Raw genomic sequence first — 11740 nt, 5'->3', positions numbered from 1 at the left:
AGCTGTTATACCTATAGTATGTATAGATAACTATTTCACAGCTGCAGTTGACGAGGAGCACCCACCTGTGCAGTCAGGCTAAAATGTTACGGGGAAGAACGGCAGCTACTTGTTCATGGCCTAACAGATCTGTGTATTCTGTTCCTACCAAAATTCAAGGAAAAATAGTGCTCTGTAAACTCAGCCTTGAACCATGAGCTGCATGAGATATTTTCACAACCCTGATTATTGGAAGCACATATACAGAAGTGTGGGCCCAAATACAGAAATCCAGAAAGCTTCCCAAGATGTCACGTAGCTGCAGAGCCTCTTTCATTGGGTTAAAATTATGAAAGATTGCCACGTGGTTGCCAGCACCACTCCTTGAGCTGAGAACATTTCCCTTTTAGGAAGATGTCAAATCTTTTGATCAGGATTTACTTCCCTTTCCCACTGCTCATTGCTTTTCTGTGGCTTCTGCATAAATAGCACTTGGGGTTGCATAGTTTTTTTCTTTCCTCTAACAAAACTGAAAGTTGTCAGCAACAGCACACAGAAGGAAATACTGAACACACCAGAAGGCACAAGAGCTGAGGTAGGACAAGATTTGTCTGCTTCTTCTGCTGTAGATAAAAATGGTTGCAATACTTAAAATACAACCTACTTCTATTTCTTAGTACTCACAGTAAGCTTTTTATTTGTCAGAACTTGCAATCATTAACTAAATTTCTCTATGACAAAGCCTGTCTTGAGAATTTCTTTTTGTCAGAAAAAAAGACTGGATTTATGTAACTAAGGGTGTTTGCCAGGCAGATAACAATCAAGTTGTGGATCTAAGTAAGTGACCCTTGTTTTTTAACTAGCTGAAAAATATGTATTTGGTTTATGGCAAACTTTTAAAATAAAAGGTGTTAAATGTCAGACTCTTAGTTTTTGTTTTTGTTTTTTAAATTATTTTGCATGTATTATAGAAAGGTTAATAGAATGCCATGTTTTGAATGAATTCAGTGTTAATTCTAAATACTGCATTCTGTTACATTTGATCTTGATAATGCTGCTTCTGAAATACAAAATGAATGATAGAGAGAAAACCAATGGGAACTTTAAAAAGTGGTGAGAACTACTGTTTTTCTCAGAAGTGCAGTGGCAAATCCAAGTGATCTCCTTTATAGCAGCAATATCATAACCACCTTCTTATTTGTGTAATAAATGTGAGACTGTGTGTCTGGGTCCACTTCAGACAAAGTGTTATTGTGATAGATGCACAGAGCATCTCTTTTTCTTGGCATAAAAGGATCTATGTATTCATGACTTAACATAGCAAAGTATTGTATTTTGAATGAACAGCTCGATCTCCCTATTTAACTTTGCATATGCAGAACACCTTATTAAAAATAGCTTCTTTGGTAGTTACTGATTTTACAGTGAATGCAGTGTTTCGGAGCAGCAGATCTGAGATCAGCAGTTTGGGAATGAAGAGTTTCATGTTTACAACTTTAGTGACAGCGGAGTTTTCATATTTACACCTTTAGCAGCAGTCCCCCTTCACCCCCCCTCTCCAAAAGAAAAGTGTCCTTCTGTCCAGGCATGGCATAGAAATCTTTCCCACTGTCTGCTGGGGTACTGGATAACTTGATTGACTGTTTATGGCTGACCCTTTGACTAGAACAGGGAGTAGCCCAGGGCTGCTGACTAGTGCTGCTTTCTCGGTAACAGCTTTCAGACATACAGGATGGAATCTCTGTATTAATGTCACTGCAGACATTGGCCTGATGTCACCAGCAGGAATTAGGGATAACACGGTAAAGTAAACTCTGGTAGTTTCACTGCTAGGAACCAGGGGCAAATTGTGACTGTAAGACATGCGCTGACAGCTCAGACTAGCCCAGTCCTTCTAGCCGAATATTCAATCTCTGATGTTGGCAATAAGTGAGACTGGTGAGAGACAGTACATGGGCTCAACCAGAGTGCTTTCCCCTTGCGTTTCCCCAACATCGCGACTGCTGCCCAGAGGTGCTGGGGAGTACATCCCTACCTGGGCTTTTGTTTCCCATTTATTGGCCATACCTTTGGCCAATGCAGTGACCCCACTGAGCCTCCTGCAGCAGCAGGCTCCTGACACTGCCAGCTCCTCGCTGCTTGGGAGACCACCCTCTTTTATCTGTTTGAAAACAAACTCCCAACAGCTCTCCCGAGCACCCTAGTCCCAGTACTGCCAGACCTTACAAATAACAGTACACATTCACGCCACTCACCACATCCTTGACTCTGTAAACTTTGACCATATCCTTCTTCAGCCTCCTCCTTTCTATACTGAAGAGTTTCAGTCTTTTTAGTCCTTGCTCTGTTTCCCTGACCCTTCACTTGCCCCTCTCTGCACCCTCTCTAACTCCATAATCTCTTTTACTGGTGTAGAGACCAGAGCTGCTTACTATGGGGACACATGGAGATTTTATATAAGGAGATTTTATATAAGTTGCTCTCTGGCAACTTAGTTCTCGGTGCAGAGCTTTGTCAAATGCAACTGTTTAAATGCATACATACCCATATATACATACAAAATGACTGCGGAGCTCCCTTCATCCATCATCCTCACAGCCCTTCAGCAATAAATGGGGCAGGATCTCCCTTTTCAGAAAACATGCTGACTCCTTCTCAGCAGACTGGCATTTCAGCAAGCTCAGCACCTTTGTTCTTCATTACAGACCTCCATGCAATGTGCCAGAGGTGGAAATTGGTCTCAGCAGTCAGTAGTTCACAGCACTGAGATGACCAGCTCATGGTCCCTCGAGCTGCCCTCTCAAGTCCTTCTTGTAGACCAGAGCTGCACTGGTGATGGGCCAGTCCCCTGGCACAGCACCTGATTGTAATGGTGGGTTACGTGCCTTGGCCGGCAGTATCACATCTGAAATCCTTCAGCATACTCATATGAATGCCATCTGGTGCTGATTACTTATTGGCCTTTGACTTATATGGCTGGTTTAATATTTCCTGCACACATCTCTTGAGTGGAGCTGGCTCCTCTGGCCTGTTTGTTGCATCAGCCGTGAAAATACCCCAACATCTTTAGGAAGAAAGAGGGAGTTCACCGAGTTTCTCTGCTATGGCCCGTTGTCTATAAGAGATCTTTTGCCATCAAGCAGCCTGGCCAAATTCCTAGCAGTCTTTCATTTTTCAATGGGTTTACAAAGCCTACTGTCAGCCCGAGAATCCTTTAGGTGTTTTTCACTTCTTTTTTTTTTAATTAGTGCTCTCAGTTTCCTTTATGTATTTGACAGGCTTTCCTGTTCTCATTTGGACAAGCCTTCTAAGTCTGAGCCTTGCTGACTATTCTACCAAAACACATAGGGCTCAATATTTATTAAAAATATCTATTCATTTTGGAATATAGGCTTCTAACACAGCTTTTGTTCATTTTTCTGTTTGTTTTTCTAAACAACTCCCAAAATTACATAGGCTTCATACTTCTGGGACTGGTCCTCTGTCCTACAACACTGCAGAACTCAGCTCTACTGTGATTGCTAGTGCAGGGCTCCCTCCACCAAAACCTGCTTGAACTAGGATCTGTGCAGCAGTAAAGATCAAATGTAGAATAACATTTTGTGTTGTGGATTTGTTTGCAGAACTAATTATTCTAGGAATGAGGCATTTCTTGCATATGGACATTGTATTCTGCTTCTGCAGCATTGCATCTTTACAAAGGCACTCGAAATCTCCTGCTATTGCTTTCAGCTTCCTATTCTCACTTACTATTTTCTGATGACTGCCCCCATCATGATGAGGAGTTTGGTAGTGCATTCCTAGTACTATATTTTTATTATTAGAGTATGGGATATCTGCCTACAAGAACTCTGCTAGCCATAATATTTTTATGCTGTTGCAAGTTAGATAGTCACTCCTCCACCTGTGCATCCTACACTATCATTACCATGAAGCTGTTAGCATGGCAACGCAGGCTCCCATTGATTATCCTCTCTCTAGCAGGTCTCTGAGGTTCCCCTTGCATCAGGGTTACTGTCTCATGTCAAGCCTTCCAGCCTCCCTTCCTCATTTTGGGCTTTGAGCATCGGTGCAGAATTACGTTCAAGCTTTGCTTTTGACCAGTCACTCAAGATAGCATGTTGCAGCCAAGTGGATTTGTGGGCAGTTAGATTTGCCTTCCCTAGTTATTGCAATTGGGCTTTATTTCCCTCCTGGTCCTGTGAGAAGTGCACTGGATGTCAATTCATTGCCCTCGCAGGTCTCATCAGTCCAGCCCCCTAAATTTCTCCTCTTTGCTGTCTCATTCATACACTGAAATGCTGATTCTCACCTGAACTTCTTTCTTACCTCATAGCTGAGCCCAAAAGATGCCACCTTCAACCCCAGTGCCCACAGTGACCACAGCCACCACCAGCCCCTCTCCTGCACTCCTGAGTGATCTGCACAAATACCTCATGAGATCTGCTCCCCAGGCAGACCTGCTCCTGCTCTGTTCTTGCTGAGCCACTCTTGCCTGAGGACAGCCCTCCTTGTCCCTCTGCATCCACAGCCCCTTGTCCTGCACACACGTGCACAAAACCTACCCCAGGGAGGCAGCCATACACGTTGCACATTGACCAGTTTATGGAGTAACCCCCACTTTGCTGGTAGATGGTTCAGGGTCTGGAGTATCTTTCTTATGAGGAAAAGACTGAGAGAGCTAGATCTGTTCAGCATGGACAAGGCTGACAGGGGATCTTATTTACACTTTTAAATATCACAGGGGTGGGTGTTGAGAGGATGGGACCAGACTCTTTTCAGTGGTGCCCAACAACAGGACGAGGGGCAACAGGCACAGATTGAAGCACAGGAGATTCCATCTAAACATGAGGAGAAACTTCTTTACTTTGAGGGTGCCGGAGCACTGGAACAGGCTGCCCAGAGAGGTTGTGGAGTCTCCTTCTATGGAGACATCCAAGACCCACATGGACACATTCATGTGCAATCTACTCTAGGTGAACCTGCCTGAGCAGGTGAGTTGGACTAGATGATCTCCAGGGGTCTCTTCCAATCCCAAGCATTCTGTGATTCTGTGATTCTATAGACTGCCACCTGCATCCTGAGCTTAAAATCTGATAGTTTTATGGCACTTTCTTTAGTTTAGTATCTTCTCCAATTAAACCAACTTCTTATTTTTGCTGTATCAGTTTTCCACCTGGTTTGTGCACTGATTTGTTAAGGATGTTAGATTCACCTCTGGAAAGGAATACCCCTCAGTTATACCCTTGCCTCAAATCACAATCAAGCCAGGCTAAGATAAAAGGCAAAATATTTATTCGTAATAAGTAGATATAATTTATAATATGTGTAATTTACAACAAAAGGTAACTATTCATTTATAAAATCCATACTAATCAAGCCATAAATGTTTCTAAAGTACTTCACAGAGGTAAAGAAAATAAAAAACTTCTTCCAAACTCTACATCTAATCTACTTAAACAGCAGTTATTTCAGAAAATCCTCCATTTTTCATGCTCAGCTAATGTCCTCTCTTTTTCCTACCAGAGTGGTTATCAGAGCCTTGGGACATGTGTCAGCTTCTTCTACTCAATAGCTGCCACCAGGGAAACTCAGATATAGAAACAAATCTCCAGCTAGGGAGCTTCTACCAGAGGAGTCTTGCAGTATCACTTAAGAGAGATTCCCATTTCAGACTGTCCCTTTCTCTCCCTCTTTTTTCTCAGAGGGCTGTTAGATCGTACCACCGATCTCCCTTCTGAAGCCTTTGGGAGGACCTTGTAGGTCCAGTCTCTCACTCAAAACACACCCTGCTCATTTATGACCTAGAAGACAGTCTGGACACTCTTGTTGAAAACAAAGTTCATTGCCTGTCCTTAGATATGTCATCGATTTTGTTTATCTGGGAGCCATCTCCTGACCTTACCTGGCTAATGAACAGCTCTAGGTTTCAAGAAGCAGTAAAATTCTCCCCTTCTCCTCCATGTTGCTTGAGATAGACCTGTGTGAAATGAATCTTTCACTGCACCTTCCTTTATTTTGATCCGTGTGTTAAAACATGACTAATAGGAGCATGTACATATGATAACCATGCAACTCATCCTTGGCCCTCGACTGAGGGCAGACACCATGGTGGTTAACAGCCTTCAGATGTCTGGTCCACAGCCTCTTTCTCTTAGGCATCCCATAAAGGTTGAAAGTTGGAGACGAGTCTGAGTACTGGCTTTCTTGTCAGGTCCAAGGATGCTGAGTTTTCTCAATTACACATGCATATTTAGTTTCCTAAAGCTAGAAGGAGAAATGAGGAGCACCAAATAGCTTTGATGGTACTTGTTAGCCAGATAACCTCATGTGAAGAGCCTGAGCAAAGTACCTCAGCCTCTGTGCTTGTAGTGCTCTCCCCAGGGTGCAGGGACCCAAGGGCTTTTCATCACCTGAATTTTCATTGCCCTAATCCCATCCTTCAGCAGACAGCATTGGACCACCAGCCAGTGCTCGCAGTGCTCAGCAGGGCTTTGAATTTGTTTATGCTCCAGGTTCTTCATTCTCATTTGACTCCTCTAAGTTGCAGGTTTCACATACAACAGGAATACTTCAACAGGTGGCAAATCACTGATATTTTCTTGCGTTTTGGTGTTTCTAGAGGTAAGGATGCTTGGGCCACAGGAAATCACAGTCAGATGGGCTCTTCCCTTTGCAGTACCTTGGGCTGTGATGTTTCCCTGCAAAATGGGGAGATCAGCTTCAACTGGGAGAAAAGCTGGTCTGTAATACCACACAGAAAACATGTACATCAGACAGTCGCTTTGTGCAGAAAACCATAACCATTCAAAACTCCTTGGGCTGCAAAATATTTGTTGTTAGGAAGTGTACCTTGTTTCACCCCTCTGTGGGGGAAGAGGATCTCAAATGAGGAGATTTCCTTTAGGAGCATGTGTTTACTGAAGCTGGAGCTTTGCCGACCCCAAATATCCAGTTTACCCACTTCTGGTCTTCAGCGCTCCTAAGTTCAGCAGATATTATTATTATTTCTGGAGGGTTAATTTCAGGCACTGTGGGGATGAGTATGACACTGATGGGAGCAAATGTCCTTCCCAAAGCCACCATGCTCCCATATTGAGATGCGGGGGGGGGAGGGATAAATCCTGCTCCTTGGGAGCCCAGCCCAGGGCTCACACTTCCCACGCTCCCTGTCACAGCGGGGTCAGATAAAAGGCAGCTGCTGGGCCACATCTTGTTGCTATATTAAGGGATTCAGACAGACCCTGAGACACTGCCTTGAAGATACCATGGGTGGCTCTGAGCATAGCACAGGCTCCCGTTTACAGTGCACTGGAAATACTGCACTGGGTAACTGGGAGCCCAGAGCACCCAAATCCAGAGCCCATTTCCACCTTTAGGGAGACTCCACTTGTGCAAATAAATCAATTCAAAACATGAAGCCAGTGAGGTTCAGAATAAGAGACAAGATGTATTTATGTACCACTGACCCATTATCACTCTCACTAAAGCAAATTAAAAGCTTCTTTTTTGTGCAACTAGAAATGCCACAAAGTTCTGGGGTTTAGGCTAAAACTTTCTTTGCTCCATCTTTAGAATATGTTGTCAGATGCAGAGAGGGAATTGCTTGCTGCTGTTAAACAAGCAACAATACTGAAACCTTCCTTTCGAAATACTACTAGCTCCAGGTCAGCTCAGAGGATAAATCAGGACTTCACCAAGGAAATAGACTCCAATGAGGAAAAAAAAATTATTTAGAGTATTTTAGTGCTGAGTGGTTTTGATTTGATTGAATTATAGCCTCAGATGAGGAAATATGTCACCCTCTGTGAACACAGCCCATTTTCTCAAAGACCATTTTCATTAGGGCTGCAAACATGGGCTGCCCTGGAAGCTGCAGTACGTGTAGATGACTGTCTGATGCGGAGCAGTTGAGCACAAAAAAGGTTCAGAAAGTGTTAAATGAAGCAAAGGCCCCACGAACACAGTCATAGAAAGACATCAGAAACTTAAACGAAAGAGAAATACAGTGCAAGGAGGATTGTGGTTAGTGATTTCTGGCAGCACTTTCATAGGCTAAGGCAACAACCAGCTGCTGTAATACTGAAACTGTTTAGAGCTGACTTGGGGCTTTAAACCTTGAGATGTGTGTTTACAGGGACATCACAAGTAATTACTCATTAATTAACCTGTACTTACCACTGACCTGTGCATCTCACAATTTCTGCCCTCAGCAACATAATGCCGAGTAGCAGAACTCCCTGCCCAGCCTGTAGCCCCATGCTCACACCAGTTCTTTTTACTTTGGCAGAAAGACGGAGGGCCTGGCTTTAGACTATGAATATCTCCGCGATGACACTAGATGACGACTTCACCAACAGCTCCTTCAACTGTACAACTGACAGCTTCAAGCAAGTCATTTATCCCGTCATGTACCTCTCTATCTTCATCCTGGGTGCTGTTGGAAATAGCCTCTCCATTTATGTTTTCTTCCAGCCTTCACAGAGGAAGACCTCGGTGAACATTTACATGCAGAACTTGGCTGTTTCAGATCTCATGTTTGTGAGCACTTTACCCTTTCGGGCCACATATTTCCTGATGGGATCACGTTGGATATTTGGTGACATCGTCTGCAGGATCATGACTTACTCCTTGTACGTGAACATGTACTGCAGCATTTATTTTCTCACCGTGCTCAGCATGGTTCGTTTTACAGCCATCGTCTACCCATTCAAGCAGTGGAAAGCAACCAGCATGAGGTATGCCAAGATAATATGTGCAGCTATATGGCTCTTCGTGCTGGCAGCCTCCAGCCCTTTGTTAAGCAAGGAAATCGCTGGGTACAGGAACCCGGCCAAGTGCTTGGATCTTCATCCCTCCAGCACACATAGGCTCCTCATAATGAACTACGTTGTCCTCATCGTGGGCTTCATTTTGCCTTTTTGCACAATTATTGTCTGCTACATTTTTGCAATAAAAACATTGCTCAGGTCCAAGGCTCCACAGTGCAAGAAGACGGCCTGTCACAAGAAGGCACTGTCAGCCATCATCATCACTCTCATCCTCTTCCTCCTCTGCTTCTTGCCATATCATGTACTGCGAACTGTTCACCTGATACGCAGCGGCTGCAGCCAGGCCAACCTGCCCATGCACAAAGCACTGGTGGTCACTCTCTGCCTCGCTGCCATGCACAGCTGCCTCGATCCTGTCCTCTATTACTTCGCTGCTGAGAATTTCAAAGCAAGAATCAGAAGTTTATACCGCAGGTAGCTGATGCAGAAATGCAAAATGATATATAGACAGTTCTGATGTGACATCTAGACTGAGTCCATACTACTCAATGGCTGAAGCTGTGTGGTGCTAGCCAGCCTGCAGCCATGCTACTCAGTGCCAGGCACCTCCAGCGCAGAAGAGGCTTGGAAGGAGCTCACTGGGGATGGCCAAAACCAAGGCAGGATGATCAGAGGTCACATCCCTGGGTGTGATCCCTGATCCTCTTCTACTTAACAGTGTAGATATCCTTCTAGTGTTCATCCTCCTCAGAACAATGGATTGAAAGAGATTTACCTAATCTAAGTCAATTTATTTAATTTCACAATACTGAAACAGTGACTTAAAGGGAAACTGCTCACCTGACCAACTCAGTGTCTGTGTCTGAACCTCTCTGTGCTCTGTTTCCCTGTGTGTGCAGAGGTGCGTGGTTCAGACTCTGTGACACTCAACTGCCTCATAGCACCCTGTCAGTCCCCTTTGCAAACACCGGCCAAAGGTTTGCACACAGCAGAAATGTGAAGCGGCACTGATACTTTCCGCTGAGGCCAAACAGGACCCAACACCTGCTCAGGCTGTTCAGAAGGCATTAATGTTCCTAAATTTTCCACTCTTAGAAGGCCACAGAGGTAGTTTAGTTAACATTTCACTGATTACCAAACAAGATAACAATTTCAAGCAAGTTGCATCAGCATGGAGTGCTATGAGTAAGCCAGCTGCTGGTGGGGAGGGCAGGATGCGGGTGCACTGAACCAGCTGCCCCCTGAGGCTCTTCACATGGGTGCCTGATTCCTTCGGGGCCATCGCAACACATGTTTTTACGCTCATTGTTGCCACTGCTTTTCTGAAAGCCGCAGTTCGGTAGCTCAGTTCCCATGCAGGAATCCAGAGACAAACTTTTAGTATCATTTTTGTCCAAAAGGGTAGCTAGGGAGTGGTTTCCTCATCACAGGTAAACCAGCATGACAGCAAATCACTGCCAAAGACATCCCTAATCCCTCACCTCCTGCCTGCTCCAAGGAGGAAACTGGCCCCTTTTTTCAGAGGATTAACTTCAGTCGCTTTGAACTCCCTGACATCAAACATGTAGCAATGCGGTGAGGAAGTGTATTGTCAGGAACAGGAGGAAAGATGGATGGCAAAGGAGGAGGGCTGTTTTAGAAAGCAATTGGAAGCTACACCTATGTGTACTTCGGAAAATCTTGCCAAATCGCTGCCTGCATTTTTAAGTCTCCAAATTTTTTCTAAAATACATTTCCTAGAAATCAGACCACTTGCAATCAAGTATAAACAGGTTAAAAACTCAATCTGACCACAGCTAAATTTTTGTTTTAATTTCCTCATTTTTTCATAAATAAGTCAAGATGTTTAGTCATATTTTCCAGGCAAGCAGCCTGTCCCATATGAAAATGAACAAAAATGCTGAAAGCATTCCCTCCCTGTGAAATCCACCCAAAAATAGGTTTCTGTCAGTGAAGATACTTTCTCATTATTGCTCCCAAACAAAAATAACTGCTGCTAGCTATTTTCAGCTCTGTCTGAAATATGCAGAAAACAAATAATTGCTGGTCAGGTGGAAAAGTACTTGGCAAATCACTGTGAAAGTCACATTTTTCTTGGCTATCTAAGGGTTATGTTCAATTGCAGAGTCAATCTATCTTGGTCACTTTCTGCTGCCTTTGATGTAAGCATAGAGTTTTATCATAAGTCTTCACTAAAGTTCATGTTCCAAATCCTTATTTTGATAACCCAGTGACGTACCTGAGAGCTGACCTAATGATGCCGTGTGAACTCCTGCAGTGCTTGGTCCCATGCTATTGAAGGAAAAGGGAATATTACCACCGTCTTGCAATGGAATGGGATTGAGATGGTTGCCTGTGCAGAGGGGTCATGGACAAATAATTGGAAGGAAGGGGGTAAACTATTTTTCCATGGTTTCACCCTGTTGGGAGCAGACCTGAGCAGGGACAAGTGACAGTCTTAGTGCCTCTGACGAGATACTGTACACCTTAAATACTACAAGGGAGCAGAAATACTTAGTCACAGTCTAATCTCACTAATGTGTTTTTGTCTTTATCTATCCAATGCACCTTATTATCAGATGATTTTGCATCTAGAGGATATATGTAACTCACTTATGAGGTCAATTTTTTTTTTTATCGACCATGCTACAACTTTGTTAGCAATTGAATTAACTGTCAAACATATGTTTTAATAAACTAGATTTACTAGTTGCTGAAAATATGCTTTTTATTGATTCTACAGCTAACAAGGAATCTCCTCGGAGTGCAGGGGGAGAAAGACCAAGAAACAGATATTGAGTTTCTGTAAGTGGGCCATTATTTCCCAGGAGAGAAATGTCTTTGGAGGTGTGAGAGCTGCCTTCCTCACCTCACTGACAAAATAGTGGGGAACATCAGTCAAAATGTGGGGTGCAGATAAAGTAATTGATATTTTTATTATTATTATTTACTTGCAAAAGGATTCAAGACCATTCTGGTCAGGGATCCTC

At 43.7% G+C, this 11740-nt stretch overlaps 1 protein-coding gene across 2 annotated transcripts; it reads left to right on the top strand.

Annotated features, from left to right (window-relative positions):
- Window positions 1-366: 366 nt before the first annotated feature.
- CYSLTR2 (cysteinyl leukotriene receptor 2) lies at window positions 367-11470 on the top strand. Of its 2 annotated transcripts, none has more exons than XM_005501821.3 (2): window positions 367-574; window positions 8270-11470. In XM_005501821.3, exon 2 carries the CDS (start codon window positions 8296-8298, stop codon window positions 9226-9228), a length of 933 nt encoding a protein of 310 aa, XP_005501878.1. In that variant the 5' UTR covers window positions 367-574; window positions 8270-8295; the 3' UTR covers window positions 9229-11470. The 2 variants fall into 2 exon arrangements, with proteins under 2 accessions (XP_005501878.1, XP_064909839.1); XM_065053767.1 differs by lacking the exon at window positions 367-574 and adding an exon at window positions 5178-6603.
- The last annotated feature ends 270 nt before the right edge of the window (window positions 11471-11740 follow it).

Source organism: Columba livia, chromosome 1 (assembly GCF_036013475.1).
Source record: "Columba livia isolate bColLiv1 breed racing homer chromosome 1, bColLiv1.pat.W.v2, whole genome shotgun sequence".
NCBI classification, from domain to species: domain Eukaryota; kingdom Metazoa; phylum Chordata; class Aves; order Columbiformes; family Columbidae; genus Columba; species Columba livia.
Note: the sequence above shows the minus strand (reverse complement) of the source record. Positions and strands in the feature narration are given on the sequence as shown.

Coding starts and splice junctions, on each gene's coding strand:
- CYSLTR2 (XM_005501821.3), top strand. CDS start 8,296: ATGAATATCTCCGCGATGACACTAGATGACGACTTCACCAACAGCTCC.